The sequence below is a fragment of the Ambystoma mexicanum genome, chromosome 4q (genome assembly GCF_040938575.1).
Source record: "Ambystoma mexicanum isolate Mex_15411 chromosome 4q, UKY_AmexF1_1, whole genome shotgun sequence".
NCBI lineage: Eukaryota > Metazoa > Chordata > Amphibia > Caudata > Ambystomatidae > Ambystoma > Ambystoma mexicanum.
Genome location: NC_090928.1, coordinates 233063395 through 233080859, shown reverse-complemented (window position 1 = coordinate 233080859; position 17465 = coordinate 233063395). Strand labels below are relative to the sequence as shown.

Genomic DNA, 17465 nt, shown 5'->3' with positions numbered 1-17465 from the left:
GTCAGTCTGGGAATCCTCGGTAAAAGAAAAAACAGTTTCACTTTCACTTAAAAACTATATTTCTCCTTTAGACCAATCACTGTCCTCTGGGTTATACTGCCCCCATCCAATGACAGTCCATTCCCTAAGCCCCTCCTCTGGCAACCATCTTCAGGTTTTTACCACCTATTCAAGTGTTGGGAGTTCTCAAGTTTGCTCTCTGAGCTATTTGTAAATCTGAAGATGGCTGGCAGAGAAGCTTAGTGAGAGAACTGTCATCGGATGGTGGCAGTATGACCCAGAGGACAGGGATTGATTTAAAGAAGAAATACAGTTTTTAAGTGAAAGTGAAACTGTGTTTTCTTTTACCGAGGATTCCCAGCCCGACGATGGGGAATATTCATGAACATGGGAATTCATGCTAGACCCATGCTGGAGAACAATAGTTACAGGTAAGTAACTTAAACCTTCCTGATTGAGTGGGTATAGGACTCCCAAATGCTAACCCTAATTGTTCTATCAAAGTGCTTCTTAAGGAAACACTGCACAAATGTCTGTGCTTTAATGTAATCACAAATCGCTTCAATTACATTATGATGATGTGTATGTACTTTGTTTGCAATCAACTTGATTTTTCTAACACGTTGCAATACACGTTTCAAATCACAATGACAATATGATCATGTATAACACTTTTGTTGTTCTTGCTAAATTTGTTCACGCTCTAATTGTTGTTTACTGATTACAATTCAAGCCAAACGAGCATTTTCAGTCCACTAACTTGCGCAACTTGTTCCAAACTTCTGTGTCAGAGTACCTTGAATTTAGTTATTGGTTATTTCTCGTTTCTATGTCTTACTCTCTTTATTCTATTGCACTAATCTGTTTCACTAATCAGTTGTTGTTCCATTTATTTTAGGATGACGTCCCCACATGGCTCCAAAACACTCACGTTTACATGTGGCCAGAGAACATAAATAACATCATGCTAAGGCTAATGAGGCAAGAGGAACTCATTGCCCCTCCGATTGGACCATTGCCCAAACTCCAGTTGAAGCCAATATGAGTAGCATGTGCCAAGATAGATGGACTACAGCCCGCTTAGACCCAGGGTGCGGGGCTCAAGCGATTTTCCTGAATAGACTTTTTGGGTTATTTGTGGTGTAACTATCTGTTTTGATTTAGGGACCTTCTGCAATGTTTTATACAGATCTTTGGCCTGTGAACAGTCTCCCACTTCGTGGAGTGTGAGTGATTTGTTAGAGGTTAAGATTTTTTGATTTATGGTAATGCTACAAGAACCAAGTCTTTACTACTCTACCTTAGATTTTTGGGCGCTGGGCATTTACTGCACAGTATTGTGCCTATAGGTGAAGGATGATCATTTGCAGTATTTACGGTTGGGAAAAGAGCAGAGTTGGCAAATTATATATAAGAACCTACCAGATGATAGCTATAATCAGGACCCTCCTCCTCTGATGATGCTTTATACAGGGTGATTATCTGAAACTACCCATGCTCACTCACTGGCAGTCGATGTTGTCTCTGAATTGCTTTTGTGTATTGCATTCTTTTGCTCTGAGACGCCATTTGCCTGAGTGATTCTGCTGTATCTGCAGGTTTTTTTTGACAGCCCTTTTTTGACAGGCGACGAACACGAAAACACACAACTTGCATACCTTGTATTGCACGTTGCACAAAGGATGAGTTGGACGATGGCCTCCAGGACATGCATCACTTAGGAGGACAGATTCCTTAGAAAGCTATGAGAAGAAACTGAGTATATGACATAGTCTAATGAATTGATGGTTCAAAGTCCTTCCCTATTCCAAAGCCTATTCTTAAAGAACTGGAGGTCCAGTGTCCATCACCACTCTTGAAAAATAAAAAGCTTCCTAGGACCCATATGATCCAATTCGGTCTCAGGGAGCGTAGTGACCCTGCACTCTTAATTTCAGATTCCTTGCATCCCATCGTTGGCTGGGTTCTTGGTCTTTGCTTGCCTTGAAGCTGCTGACATCTGGTAAAAAAGAAAGTATGTAGGTATTCCCTCATACAGGGTAATTCTCTGTAGAATTTATTAGCCCACTGCTGATGTCTGTTCTCCACTCAGAAAAAGGGGCTAGACTATAGCGCCCAGCTAGATTTATCTTGTTCTTTACTCTTCTCAACTCTTATAGGGTTTACTGAGCAAGCATTCCCATAGCACTGGGCCGCCTTGCATGCACTCGGATCTATGTGATTACTGCGAAAATCAAATACTGCAGACGAAAATGTTGAATTTTGTCTTTCTTTTCTCACATTTCAATGCAATTATATGTGGGTGGAGACCCCCCCATAACTCCCCCCTCCCCCATACTCCCCTCACATTATTTATTACCCTAACCCAGCCCCCACATATAATTGCGTTGAAATGCGCAGGAAAATATTCTGCATTTTATTCTGCAGTATTTTCAGCTGCGCAGTCATGGTTCTTGCTGTACTCTCCTCCATTTGCACACTTTGCTTTCTATTCTCCAGCGACTACACCATATCTGCCAATGAAGCACCCTGCATCTTTTTTGTGCATGGCTAAATTGATTCGAAGTCAGCACATGTTCTGATTTAAGATGCTGTTTCACTCTTAGTATCAAGTATCATGATTGGTATTGTGGGTAATTTACTCATTTCTAATTTGTATGCACCGGGTCTCCTGCCTCCAGAGCCAGAGTTGTTAAATACTGAGTTTACCATTTTGGGGACAGGCAGTGCAGTAATGAGGCATGTGTATGCATATTGTGAAACCCAAGACTTGTTAGTTTGCTCTATGTCTGTGTTGCCAGGCCAACACAGTGTGCAGGCCCTGAAGGAATTGCCTGAAAGAAAGAGAATCCCATTTAGGAGACCAGGATGGGGTTTATATCTTCGCCTTACACTAATCCCTGGATCCTGCCTTACTCGCAGGATCATGACTCTTGGACCCTGGTTACTCAAGTATAGGGATAAAAGCCTGAGCTCTTATGCCTTCTCTTTGATGGTTTCAATTAGGTTAATGCTGTCCTAAATTGTACCGTCACCTTCCTCTCCTCCTTAGGTCTGCCCAAATGGGGCTACCTCTATCCCTCTAGCTTAGTTCTTGTCTTCTTATTTCGCTCTGACAACTTGGGCACCTCGGGAGAGCCCTGGGCGGATACACCAAATGCCACCTCCAGGAGTTGCATCACAATGTAGTTGTCCCCTCCCCGTTCTTGCTCCCAGACGTCCCTGGTTCTCCCTTGTGGTTGTTAAATTGGTTATCCTGTCAACCCTGTATTTATTCCTTGTTATAAAGATAATCGCCCAATTTAAAATTCAGAAATGAAAATTGCAGACAGTGGGCCTCATTACGAATTGGCCTGTCCGGATAGTAAGCCTTCAGTAAGCTTACCGGTACCATTGTATCTGGACCGGCATACTCTGAGTTGTGCTCGCGGGTGCCTTTCGTTCCGTCTGGTCTGACGTGGCGGAATGAAAGGCACCCGTGAACACTGCATCCGGCCCTATGGGGCTCAAATGGGATTGGGGAAGAATTTTTTCTCCGGCGCCAGGAATGGGCAAATAACGGGTCCGGCAAGGCCGTAATGACCCGGTAATTGCCCATTTCTGGGTGCCGGAAAAAATGCAACTCTGGCGGCAGCCGTGCCTGTTTTACAGGCACAGCTACCGCCAGGGTTGTAATGAGGCCCAATGTGTATCTTGACTTTGCTTGAGTATTATTGAGTGTCTCTCATGCTCTATAACAATAATTTATTAACTGAAAATATAGTATCCACGTGAGCTTGTAGAGCAAAGAATGAATCAAAGATATCCCACAAATTCTTCATGGTCATCTCATAACATTATGCGTCGTAATATCCGGATGAGTACATTTTTGATTAAGCCGCCAAAATGACCTTGTTGTTTACTCAGTACCCTGCACAGGATGAAACCTCAAAATTAAGTGGGTCTAAAAGAAGACATTTCTTCCTGTCTGAGTTAGGGTTGGACTGTATACAAATAATGAATCCTGTGCAAATTTTTATGGGACAGGAGTTACATAATGTCTGTATCAAATGACCGGTTGTGTATCTTGATCAGTAGTGGACCAAGGCTCCCATATTTTCATTTATGGACCTTATAAAAGCTTTAAAGTACTTTGCTTTAGCTTGCACCTCCTACTTGTTCTGATAGGTCTGATGCTAAATAACCTACTGTCTTACTTTGACTGACTTTGAAACCGAATGGTCATGGAAGGGTTTGCCTCAGTTACAAAAAAGTCCTTGATTACAAATGCGCTTTGTACTGTGGGGATAGACCTGGGGAGAGGACCATACTATGTCCACAATTCTGTGATTATTTAAATTCTCATGAAGCTTTTCCTACTGCAGTTATTAGGAATGTCCTTCTAGCCATTTGTATAGATGAGTATTGCTTATTTTGCACATGTATTTACAGAGTGTTGTCAACCAAAGCCTAAGATTTTCTCCATGCCCCCCCTATATTTGCTATTAGTTCGACAAAATCTTTTGAAAGCCAGAGACAGCTTTCAGATCTTAGCTTGGTTTTAGTTGTTAAAATCAGCTGAGCACCTACCCACAGACTACAATGGCAAAGGTTCAGATCCTGGAAACAGCGACTCAGTCTTTCTTTTATGCTAGTCTAAATACTTCAGCAACCCCCTCCAATAGCCACGTCTGTAAGGGGCAGAAACATTCAGTCCATGGGCTTCGATGCTGTTAGGGATTTAGCTTTAACAAGTGTAGTCTCTACAGCTAGTGATCTGAGCAGGCTACTGGTGTTGCAGAAAGTGTTGGCAAGAGCCAAACATGATATCAATATGAGAACAAGACATGATCTGCCTCACGACTGGGCTATACATCATTGTACTCAAAGTTCCATAGTTTAGTGCAGGGGTCTGCAACCTTTAAGACAAAAAGAGCCAATTGGACCCGTTTCCGAAGAAAAAAAAAACTGGGAGCCGCAAAACCATTGCGACATTTAAAACAAATATAACACTGCATATATTGTTTCTTACCTGCTTAAACTATATATACAGGATCGTGCAGTCAGCTGTCAATCTGAACAAAAAAAGGACTTTCACTTAACAATGTAAAATATATTTTTGCAAATTAATAGCTAATTAAAATATTTAATTTACCTGGTTAATGGGACTTTTGCTCCTGAACCTCAGTGCTCAGTGTCTGCACATCAGGGCTGTAAGACGTCACCTTCATTTTCACACAGGCTTGCAAGCTGTCATCTGTGAGGCGTGATCGATGTTTGTTTTTAATATAGTTCATGTTGGAGAAGACCTGCTCACATACATATGTGGAACTGAAGATCGACAGGACTCCAAATGCATACTTTTTCATGTTTATATAAGTGTCGGGGATGGCATTCCATGTTTCGAATACAAGTTTGTCCTGTTTGGGAAGGTTTTCAATATCACTCCATTTATGATTCTGAGCTAGAATGGCCTTCTGACGGGCAACATCCTCAAGAGTAGCGGTTAAGCATTTGAACTTGGACACCCATATATCTTTGTCGGCTATATCGGCCAGTTCCATCTCAAGATCAGGTTGACTTACACCTGCAAATGCAGTCATATTCAATAGGGATGGATCGATCGCCAGGGGAGTGACAGGGAAGGATAATGTGTTTTTTTCCTCTCTGAACTCACAGAATTGTTTCCCAAACGAGCTTTGAATTGCGGTGATTGCAGACTTGAAATATTCCAAATTTATCGTATCATGACTTTGTTTGAACTCTCTCAAAGAAGGAAAGTGACACCGTGTACCTCTCTGGAAATCTTTGACAAACACTGTCAACTTGCGCTCGAATGCCAAAACCTCCTCCAGCATGTGCAGGGCTGTGCCTCCTTTCCCCTGAAGGGTTGTATTTAGCGTGTTTAGATGGGCTGTCATATCTACCATAAAATGTAATTTTTCCAGCCACTCTGGCTGTTCCAGCTCAGCAAAGGTGAGCTCTTTGCTGGCCAGGAAGGTTTTTACTTCTTCCAAACATGTGACAAAGCGTTTTAGCACCTCGCCTCTGGACAGCCACCAGACCTTGTTGTGGAGCAGGAGGTCAGAATATGTGCTTTCCACCTCATCCAATAGCAAACGAAACTGGCGGTGGTTTAAACCCTTTGCCATTATCTTATTAACAATCTGAATGACCACATCCATCACTTTTGTGCATTCGGGGGGAAATGTTTGAGCACACAATGCCTCTTGGTGCAGGATGCAATGAAATGACAGCAGCGTTCTACCCAGTGCCTTCTGCAGTAGAGCCACAAAGCCCTTCTGTGCTCCTCTCATGCTCAGTGCCCCATCAGTAGCCACTGAGACCAGGTGGTTGGTGTTTATTTTTTTAGCACTTAAAAAGTCCAGGACAGCCTTACAGATATCCTCACCCCTTGTTTGGCCTTTTAGTGGTATCAGCTCAATCAGTTCTTCCTGTGGCCCAAAAGAGTTGACATATCGGCAGAACAGCGCTATTTGTTCAATATCACCTTTATCTTGGGACTCATCACAGGCGATGGAGTACGCCACAGCTGAACTAATGTCTTGAATTTGCTGTTTGCTAATGTTTTCTGCCATTTTTAGGGTTCTGTCTTTAACAGTCTTCGCAGAGAGAGGCATGTCTTTGATTTTCTGCACAATTTCATTCTTGTTTTTGAAGTCCATGTACAGATGTTCCGAAATCTTAATGAATGCTTCTTTTATATACTCTCCATCTGTGAACGGCTTCCCGTGCTTGACTATTTCCTGAGCGGCTACAAAACTAGCATATGTTGTGGAATTTGCAGACTTCACCCACTTCTTGAAATTATTTTTGCTCCTATCAACCTTCCTCATAAGTTCTGCAACGGCTTTTCGTCTCTCATCTCCATCTGGATATTTTTCAGCAAAGGCTATGTGTTTATTCTGGAAATGTCTTGCAATATTCGACTTTTTGTTGTTTGCAAATTTCTCACCACATATTAAGCATACTGGTAAACCAGTCTTGTCAGTAGAAAATGCAAATGATTCTGTCCATGTATCATTAAACACTCTGTTTTCTTCAGAAATTTTTGTTTTCTTGCCTTTATCCCTGGCTGGCCTACAGGGGTCCAAAACAGGGACGTAATTAGAAATCAGAGGGCCCCATAGCAAAATTTGCCAGTTCCCCCACATTAGGGAGACAGAAACAGCAGCACAATCATGGGGTGCAGATGAAGGGGTCAAAGAAAAAGGGAGGATTGACAGGTGAGATGGCTGAAGAGAAAAAATTCAGAAAGAAAGAAATTCAGGAAAAAAAGAATGGCGATAGAGTAAAATACAAAAAGTCAAAGCAAGAAAAATTAAACAAATTAGAGAAACAAGTAAGAAATAGCAAAAGGTGAACAACGAGCACTGTCCCCACTTTCCCACTTGGAAGTGAGCAGCACTTGCTAGCTTTGTAAGATGCATGCCAACACTATACCAAGCCTGAACCCAGCAGCTGCAGAGGAGACAGAATGTCTGCCGTGCCCAGTGGGGGTGTAAAGTAAACAGTCACACCTTAGTTTCCTTTTGAGAGTGACTTTGCTCGATCCGGATGTTTTGTTATTTTCATTTTCAGCCGCACTTGCAGATTCATCTATGCAAGTACTTACATTATTATCTCCACGGGAACATTCCACTCCTGCCCCAGTAGTTCCAGGGGAACGGGGGCAGCCGGCCCACGTAATAAAAATGTTCGTTTCAAAACACAAGCAGGCAGCCCCAGTACACACGGAACTCACACTGTGCCAACTTTTGGGGGCTCTTACGAACCTCATCTGCAGCACAGGACGTGTGACAAGAACTTACCCGTGAAAGTTAGGCACCGTGAGACCAGCAGTGCCCGAAGGATGGCTGCAGGCACTGCCACTGCAGACACTGGTGCGCAGAGCAGGGCAGAGCCGGAGTCACGTGACGGCCGCCCATCTCCGATTTTGATTGATGACAGAGGCGCTGGCGTGCGCCTGGCGCACGCCAGCGCCTCTCTGTCATCAATCAAAATCGGAAATGGGCCGTCACGCCCCCAGTGCTCTGGGGCCTCAGGCAGAGGCTGAAAAAGCGTAGTGCAACCACGAATGTCGGTAGGCGGTAGGACCTGCTTAAAAAGCGGTATCCTACCGCCTAAATCGGTAGGGTTGGCAAGTATGCGTGGAGCCGCGGCAAAGGTGCAAAAGAGCCGCATGCGGCTCCAGAGCCGCGGGTTGCCGACCCCTGGTTTAGTGTTATAAACTCAACCTTAACATCCCACACTTTTAGCTTTAGCATTATAGATGGGAATTTACTGCATCCCGCTACCTGCTCTTTTTTTATAAAGATGTATGGCTCTGCAGATATCTGGATCTAGCTGAGATATTATACTTTTATCTTAGAAATAGGATATTTGTGTATGGTCGTGAAAAGGTTCTATTAAATATTTGTCCAAGTTGACCCAATAGTTTGGATTCACAATTATTCACCTAGATCTTTTTTTATAGGCATAGTGCATCTGCTCTTGGAACATATTTAATTGCAAAATTCCTGTAGTAAGTTTTCTTCAATTTGTGGTTTCTGAGTACTCATGCAAGTTGTGCATGTGTGCATCTTCGAGCAAAGCTATATTGTAGCTCTGCTCTGACACATTGGCCCTTGTGTTTTTGGGCAAGAGAATATTTAATGTTCTCCCATCAGTAACAAGAATCTTGTTCCATCAATAGTTTCTGGTGGCGTCGTGTATAAGCCCTGAAAGGTCCGATGCCCACAGATTCCTGAGGTGAAAATATTTAAGTTACTACCAATGGATAGCTGTATATTTGTAGAAATATTGTCTGACTGAAATTTTCTTGTAACCCCCAGCCTATTTTTCTATCCTTTTCTCTAGTTTACCCTCGTCACAGCCTCAATAAAAAGTGTATTTTTACCTTTAGGAGATATGTACATATATGTTTGTATGTTTATGCCAATATTATGGTTAAGTCCCTGACGGGGTGGGACCACTTCATGAGCCACCATCCCGTACTCGCCCATCTGAGGGTCTCCATCTCCCCTACATGCATTTCACTTCTTCTACATTATCGGACTATGGGACCTTTCCTGCCTCTGTTGTTCAATTTACTGTGGCTTGATTCGAAATTCGTATTGCCGTAGTGCCCCCCATGTTGAACAATATTTAAAATGTACATTATTTTTTATCCAATATATAGAAATTGCATGCTAAATATAGGTGGAAAGATAATTGTACGTAAGAAAACTGTTTAGTGGACAATGCATTTTAAATAACATGTTTTAATGATTCTATGTGAAAATGACGCATGTAGAATACCTGATATAAAAATGCAGGCAGCAGCATTCTCATTTATGGGTATTTTCTTGTGTATCGCGGTTATCCCCAGAGTAACCCATCTTGCCTCTCTCAGCACCTACACCCCTGTGCTTTCTCTCCCCGCCCGTATGGATTATAAAACAGAAAATCGCAGCCTGCGTTTTTATCACTACCCTTCTAATGTCAACAATCTCACCTAGAACCTGGCTCTTCAACTCATAACGGGACGGAAAATGAATGAACAGCACTGACACCCCATGAAATAAACATACAACTGAAAAGGAATGGGGAGTAGGCCAGACTAGAGTGAAGTGCAGAGAAGTAGAGAGGTGCCTGAATGGGAGGGAGACCCAGGTGTATCTGCCCCCCCCATAGAGGGTCAAACTGGAAACAGGGGAGCGAGATTGGCCCAATTTAGTTGGCCCACAGAAAGAAGGCCTCAGATGAAAAAGGGATGAGAGAGTGGAACTTGGAAATGAGGAATCACAGAGCACATGGACCGTCCCCCCTGGTGGGGCCCGTGGAGGGTGGTGGCTGCTACACAACGGGGTGCGCTAGGGAGGGAAGGATGTGGGTGGCAATTGGTAAGAACACTGGGGGTGGAAGGGTGCTGCTACTGAATAGCACTGTTGAGGAACTGCACCTCTGCACTCAACATAGAAGTGGTAAGTTTAGCACACCAGAATGTACGACGGGGAAAGGATATGCACCACAGGCAGACAGAACATAGGAGGTAGATTAGGTTACTGTCACTAACCACCCTACTAAAAAAACTCATCCATTATCATACACCTCTACAGCACACCCAACCGCACACACTTCACTACACCACAACAATGAAACAAACCACACATAGCCTCGCCCAACAGCACATGGCGGGTACCAACAGAAAAAAACACCTACGCTCCGCGAACGGTGTAAACCAAACTGAAGCTGCCAACAGCACATGACAACTCTCTTGCTCTTTTCTCCCGCTTGGTCCTACTAACTTATCCCACCCCCTCCACCTCCCCCATTGCTTTGCAGATCCCCCAGAGCGCCAACAACCCACACAAGTGGCAACAGTGTGTGGTACAAGAACCTTTCACATAACATAGAATGGTTTTAATTGTAGGGTGGAAGGTAGTGTCCTTATGTAATAAAACTGTATTTAGGGCTCATGTGCTTAGTGCCTTTGGAAATCTTGAACTCCTAAAAAACACAACTGATTAAGACTTCAATCGCACATGTATTGCATGTTTATTGTTTAGAGGTTGCTTTTTACTTTATACCACGTGATGAAGCAGTCATTCATTAATAAAAAAGGAATGCTAAATGACGAAACTTTGCTTCGTGCTTATCACTGTTTTTCACCTAAATATTATTACATACATGAAACAGATCCATCTCAGATTGATTCCCGTCGATCTCGCAGGTCTTCATGGTGGGCTTCACATGGAATATATTATACCATTAAGAGGCCAGTGGAAAAAACATGATATATATAGAAGGAAATTTCTATCATGAAGGACCATTCAATTTGTCTGCCATGTGCAATTGCTGGACGATTTTATTATAAATTGTGCTTTTAAAACAGTAAAAAGTATTTAGCTTACAATTACCCAGGCCTCTGTACTTTATCTATTATATATTCAACCGGGAAGCAGTTATCTTATAACCCTAACTTATGTTCTAAACCTAAGGCTGGACCAAGCCCTATTAAAACTCTGGCTTCTAATCTGGAAACCTAGTTTAGAATGGTTTCCTCTTCGTTATTAACAGCATGATGGACTATTGTACCTGTAATTTCATTCAATAAAAGAACACTTTCTTTACATTCTTCATACGTATGTATATTTCGAAGGGATTGTGTCCTCCGACGTACTCCTCATCTTAGATATCTCCTTCCAGCTCTGCTGGCCTCGGAAAATTTTTTCTCTCTAGAGGGCGCTGCGCGTCGACGTCCTCCGAGTCGATGTCCCTCGACAGCCGCCGTGTCGACGTCATCCTGCCTATAAAGGCCCCACACAGCGTCCGTTGCTCAGTTCCGTTTTTCCGCGCTTACTCAGTGCCTCGGAATACCGTTGCTCAGTTCTTGTCAGATTAATCCATATTTACCTCGAGTTATTCGATCCGTACTCGATGGCTTCCTCGTCGGAACCGACAACTCCCTGATCCGGCTTCAAAAAATGCCAAGATTGTGGGAAAAAGATGTCGCTGACTGACCCTCACAGAGTTTGTCTGTGGTGTTTGGGAGCTGAACACAATTGTTCGGAATGCGAGGACTGTATGTCCATGACAGCTAAGGCCCTGAAGGAGTGTAGGGGGAAGCTGGAGAAAGGTAAGACTTTTAAAGCTTCTTCTTCGTCGACGAAGTCGAGACACTCGTCTCCTCGTCACCATTCGCGCTCCAAGTCTCGGAGTGGGTCCCATCACTCCTCGAGATCGAAGCACTCGAAGAGGAGACGTCGAAGATCCCCTTCTCCGTCTTCCTCTTCTGCTGGTTCGCCAAAAAGAATCCCTTGCCCCATGAAATATAGTTCCCGGGCTGAATGGGAGGAATTCTGCAAAAATATGATGAGCGTCTTCGAGAAAGCGGCCTTGACCCCCTCAAAGACTGCCGAGAGCGATGCTCTGGTCGAAAGACCCGAAGGTCAAAAACGCCGCGAGTCGCAGTACCCGGCGAAGGAAACCTCTCGAGCGCGTCTCGAACCCTCGAGTAGGACTATGACCTCCAAACCTTCCTCGAAGGTTCCGTCAACGCCGTCGACGAGGGTTCCGTCGACGCCGAGGTTGGTGTCTTCGACGCCGTTGTCGAAGGGACCTTCGACACACGGGTCTGTCGACTCGACGCCAGCTTCGACACCGGCGTCGACGCCAAGAAAAGTCACGGTTACGACACACCCAGTGACTATCCCCAGGTCCTCGACGTCGATGGCTTCGAGATTGTCGAGTAGAATTCCAATTCTGTCGAGGTCTTCGAGGCCTCCGCCTTTGTTTTCGACGCCACGCTCGAAGCCTTCGACGTCGGCGTCGACAACATCGACGTTTTCGAGGCCGATAATGACAAGTTCGGCACCCTCTGCCTTGGAAATGGGATTTATGTCCTCAATTTCGGAAGAGGGTGAATTGTCTGAACAGGAAGACACATTTGAGTTGCAGGGACCTGTAACCCCAATTAGAGAGGAATTTTCCTCTGAAGAACGCAGGTTAAAGGATCTTCATGATTCCTTACATGAGGCAAGTGGGTAAGACACTTCCCCTGAGGTGGAGTTTGCTAGGCCAGACCCCGGGGAGCATGCTGAAACCCCCTATAGAGCCTTAATGGCCAGGATCACAGAGTTCATGGGGTGGTCTGCACCTTCACAATCTTTCCAACAAGATGACCTCACGGATATTCTTGACAAAGGCCCACAGGAGGATCCTGTGGTGCCTTTTCATAGAGCTCTTCAGAGGAAGATCATGACAAACTGGGAAACCCCAGATGTCCTACCAGCAGTAAATAAAAAACTGTCTACAAAGTACAGGGTATCTTCTACAGACCCGGAGTTTTTGTCTAAACACCCATCCCCAGAAAGTCTGGTTGTACAGGCAGCATCCTCTACCGATGTCAAGACGGCTTATCCTACCGTCCCACAGGACAGGGACGATAAAAAATATGATGCTATGGCAAAGAAAGTCTTTTCAGCATGTAGCATGGCGTTAAAATCTGTTAATGCTACCTGCACCCTTGCTAGGTTCAGCCATACACTTTGGCAGTGTGCTTCTACAGCGGCTGACTGCATCCCGGAGGGAGAAGAAAGGGAGGCGTTCCTGAATATTATACAGGACGGTAAAGACGCTATGTGCGAATCCCTCCAGACGGGCATTGATTCGGCTGACAGTATCAGCAGAGCAATGGCGGCAAGTACATCAACCAGGAGATTCGCTTGGTTGAGAAAGTCTGGTTTTGCCCCAGATGTGCAAGCCAGGCTCTTGAACATGCCATTCGATGGCTCTTCTTTGTTCGGGAAAAAGGCGGATGACAGTTTAGAGAAACTGCAAACTTCAAAAGCAGCAGCTAAATCCCTAGGAGCTGCAATCCGTCAGACTCCTTTTCGTCCCACAGGAACCTCTGCGAGGGGCAAGTCCTTTCGCTTCTACTCCGCATTCGGAAGAGGTAGAGGACGTCCGGTTCAAAGGGGACAAAGAAGAACTACCCGAGGTGGACGGGGTAGATATTCAAAAGCCGCAGCAACAGCAGGTGCCTCTTTACCATCGGCATCTGCATCAGCCGCCCCAAAACCACTCTGAGGACTTCCCTCACAGGACACCTGTAGGAGGCAGGTTGACTCAACATCTGGCGGTATGGCAGGCTATCACGTCAGATGCTTGGGCATTGGAAACAGTTGCCCAAGGTTACTGCCTGCCTTTCCTACGTATACCTCAGAGTCATCCACCGGGGATCAGCTCTCAGAAAGCTCCAGATCTGCTCCTCTTGCAGGAAATTTTGGACCTGCTAGAGAAAGGTGCCATAGAACCGGTACCTGTAGCGGAGAGGAACAAGGCCTGGTACTCCCCTTACTTTCTCATTCCAAAGAAAGACGGAGGACTGAGAACCATCTTGGACTTGCGAGAATTGAACAAATTCCTCAGAAAAGACAAATTCAAGATGGTCACTCTTTCTCAGATCCTCCAGGCCCTTCAGTTCCAGGACTGGTTGGTATCTCTGGACCTTCAGGACGCTTATTTCCATGTGCCTATCCATCTCAAACACAGGAAAACCCTGAGGTTCGCAATTGGCAACTCTCACTATCAATTTCGAGTGCTGCCATTTGGGCTGACCTGCGCCCCGAGGGTCTTCACCAAGTTAATGTCGGTAGTGGCTGCAAGTCTAAGGAGGGAAGCGATTCACGTCTACCCCTACCTGGACGATTGGTTAATCAGGGCTGTTTCTTCGGAACAAGCTCAGATCCAGCTAAATCACGTGTGCCACTTCCTTCACAGACTGGGCTTCTCCCTCAATTTAAAGAAGTCACAAATGATACCATCGCAGAGACTCCAGTTCATAGGAGCGATCCTGGACACTTCCCTGGGAAAAGCCTCGCCACCAGAGGTGAGGGCTCAAGATATTCTACAGATGGTTACCAAGTTCCAACATGCCCAACGTCTCCCAGCCTTCGACTTTTTGAAGTTGCTAGGCCTCATGGCATCCTGCATTTTCCTAGTGCCAGAGGCTCGCCTGAGAATGAGATCCCTCCAGTGGGCACTGAGGACTCAGTGGTCACAATTCTCAGGGAGAATGACACATCTTCTTCAGGTTCCCGGCAGGGTGGCTCGAGACCTTCAGTGGTGTGCCTGTCAGGAGAACATTCTGAAAGGAGAACAGTTTTGGCAACCCTGGCCGGAGATAACAGTAGTCACGGATGCCTCACTCACGGGGTGGGGAGCCCACGCCAACGACTTGACCATCAGCGGTCGTTGGTCTCCATCGGAGTCCAGACTACATATCAACCTGTTAGAGCTGAGAGCCATCAGACTTGCGCTGAAGGCGTTCCTGCCAGCTGTACAAGGGAAGAACGTCCTGATAATGACGGACAACACGGTGGCCATGCATTACCTCAACAAAAGAGGAGGCGTAGGATCACTACCCCTGTGCAGAGAGGCGATGCAGCTCTGGTTTTGGGCAATCCAAGAAGGAATCTCTCTATCGGCAGTTCACCTAGCCGGAGAGAAGAACTTGACAGCGGACGCTCTGAGCAGGCAGAGCACAGTCTCCCACGAGTGGGAACTAGCTCAGGAAGTCCTTCAAGAGATCTTCGCCCTTTGGGGAACCCCTCAGGTAGATCTGTTCGCCACCAGCCTAAACAGGAAATGCGACCTGTTCTGCTCAAGGGAATTTCCACCGAGAGGAGCTCTGGGAGACGCGTTCATAGTGGACTGGGAGTTTCCGCTTCTGTACGCGTTCCCACCGGTCCCTGTCATTCCTCAAATGATCAGGAGGTTGAGAAGATTCCGGAGAACCATGATCCTAATTGCCCCGGATTGGGCCAGGAGAATGTGGTACCCGGACCTTCTAGACTTGTCCATCTGCCCTCCAATTCGACTTCCACTCAGAGAGAACCTACTCTCACAGAAGGGAGGTCAGGTTCTCCATCCAGACATCAAAACCCTCAACCTTCACGCTTGGCTTCTGAAAGGCTCAGGTACAAGGATTGGGACCTCTCTGATGATGTTATGGAGGTGTTGCTTTCGGCAAGGAGGCCAGCAACAAAGTCTTTATACCGCTGCCGTTGGAACAGATTTTGCAGCTGGTGTAGAGAACAGAATATCAACCCTTTTTCATGTGGTACACCAATGGTTTTGTCCTTCCTACTATATTTGGCAAATTCAGGCCTTGAAGTTGGCACCATTAAGGGCTATCTCGCAGCGCTATCCATCTTTAAGCGCACTGCGGAAGAACCATCCTTTTTCAAATTACCCTTGGTTATACAGTTTCTAAAGGGGTTAACCAATGTTTATCCCCCAAGACCATTCCAAGTTCCCCTATGGGATTTAAACTTAGTACTAACTTTCCTGAAAGGCACACCTTTCAAACCTCTCCATTCTTGTTTGTTAAGATTCCTTACCCTTAAAACTGTTTTATTAATAGCACTTACATCTGCTAGAAGGGTGAGCGAATTACAAGCTCTTTCTTGTAAACCCCCTCACACAATATTTCACAAAGACAAAGTTGTCCTGCAAGTGAAGCCTAATTTCCTCCCAAAGGTGGTTTTCTGAATTCCATATCACTCAGAAGATTACCCTACCATCTTTCTATCCTCCTCCTCACCCGGGGAAAGAGGAAGAGCGGTTACACAGGCTAGACCCTAGGAGGGCTTTACGTTTTTACATCAGTAGACTAGCCAGGATAAGACAGGCAGACCAGCTGTTTGTAGGTTATGCAGGTCACAAGCTGGGGTTACCAATAACTAAGCAGACCATTTCCAGATGGATCATTCTAGCCATTCTGGAATGTTATAAACTGGCAGGGAAAGAGCCCCCTCAAAACCTTAGGGCTCATTCGACCAGAGGTATTGCAGCTTCATCGGCCCTCAAAAGAGGCGTGCCGGTTAAAGACATCTGTGCGGCCGCTACATGGTCGTCTGTCCTTACCTTTACACTTTTTTACAATTTGGATTCCTCCTCCAGTGAAGAGACTAGGTTTGGAAGGGCTGTACTGCATTCTATTCATCAATAGAAGACAGCGTGAAGTCAGTACTCCCTCCTCCAATAATAGAATACTGCTATGGGAGCCTATCTAAGATGAGGAATACGTCGGAGGACACAATCCCTTCGAAGAACAAGTTACTTCTTACCTTGTAACGTTCTTTCGACGGGATGTTCCTCCGACGCATTCCTCATCGACCCTCCCATCCATCTCCGCAGTTCTACTTCCCTTGTTGTTGCAGCTTACGCTCCTTCAGGGTGATTAGTTTAGTCCAGAAAGTATTATTTTGGGCTACAAAACGGAACTGAGCAACGGACGCTGCGCGCGGCCTTTATAGGCAGGATGACGTCGATATGGCGGCTGTCGAGGGACATCGACTCGGAGGACGTCGACGCGCAGCGCCCTCTAGTGAGAAAAAAATTTCCGAGGCCAGCAGAGCTAGAAGGAGATATCTAAGATGAGGAATACGTCGGAGGAACATCCCGTCGAAAGAACGTTACAAGGTAAGAAGTAACTTGTTCTTCTATAGCAGACAGTGATCCTCTTACTGAAATTTGGAACATGTGAAGATGACACAGTATTCATTATTGAAAATCAGCTATAAAACAAATATTAATTTCAGTGATGGTGTTTATTAATTACCTTGCTGAGAGATTTAATAGAAAGTCGTCTAGTTAGGCCCACAAGATCCGCCAACTCTTACTGTCGCGGGGTGTAGTTTACCAGTTAAAGCAGCTCAGCTTTGGAACTCCCTGCCTCCATCATTGAGAGCGGACCAAACATATGCTAGCTTTAGACAGAACTGCACTGACTAGCTCAAAATCAACAACCAATGACGCATCTGTCTCCCACCATACCCTGTACAAATATTGCCTCGTCTTATTTCATCCTGCTCTACAAATGTTATTTCACTGCATTGCATCTACCCAATATGGCATGTACATTACGTATATGCTTACCATATTTTGCATTTTTACATGTCTTTTTTATATTATTT

At 45.2% G+C, this 17465-nt stretch overlaps 2 protein-coding genes across 3 annotated transcripts in view; one reads left to right on the top strand and one right to left on the bottom strand.

Annotated features, from left to right (window-relative positions):
• TRAF3IP2 (TRAF3 interacting protein 2) overlaps nucleotides 1-10623 on the top strand; it is a 436145-nt gene extending 425522 nt beyond the window's left edge. For both annotated transcript variants that reach the window (XM_069607776.1, XM_069607777.1), the window contains exon 9: nucleotides 899-10623. In XM_069607776.1, coding sequence (XP_069463877.1) covers nucleotides 899-1045 — 147 coding nt within the window. In that variant the 3' untranslated portion in view covers nucleotides 1046-10623. The remainder of the gene's footprint in view (nucleotides 1-898) is intronic.
• Nucleotides 5139-7154, bottom strand: LOC138467229 (general transcription factor II-I repeat domain-containing protein 2-like). The gene has a single exon (XM_069607265.1). The coding sequence runs from the start codon at nucleotides 7152-7154 to the stop codon at nucleotides 5139-5141; it is 2016 nt and encodes a 671-aa protein (XP_069463366.1).
• Nucleotides 10624-17465: the final 6842 nt, after the last annotated feature.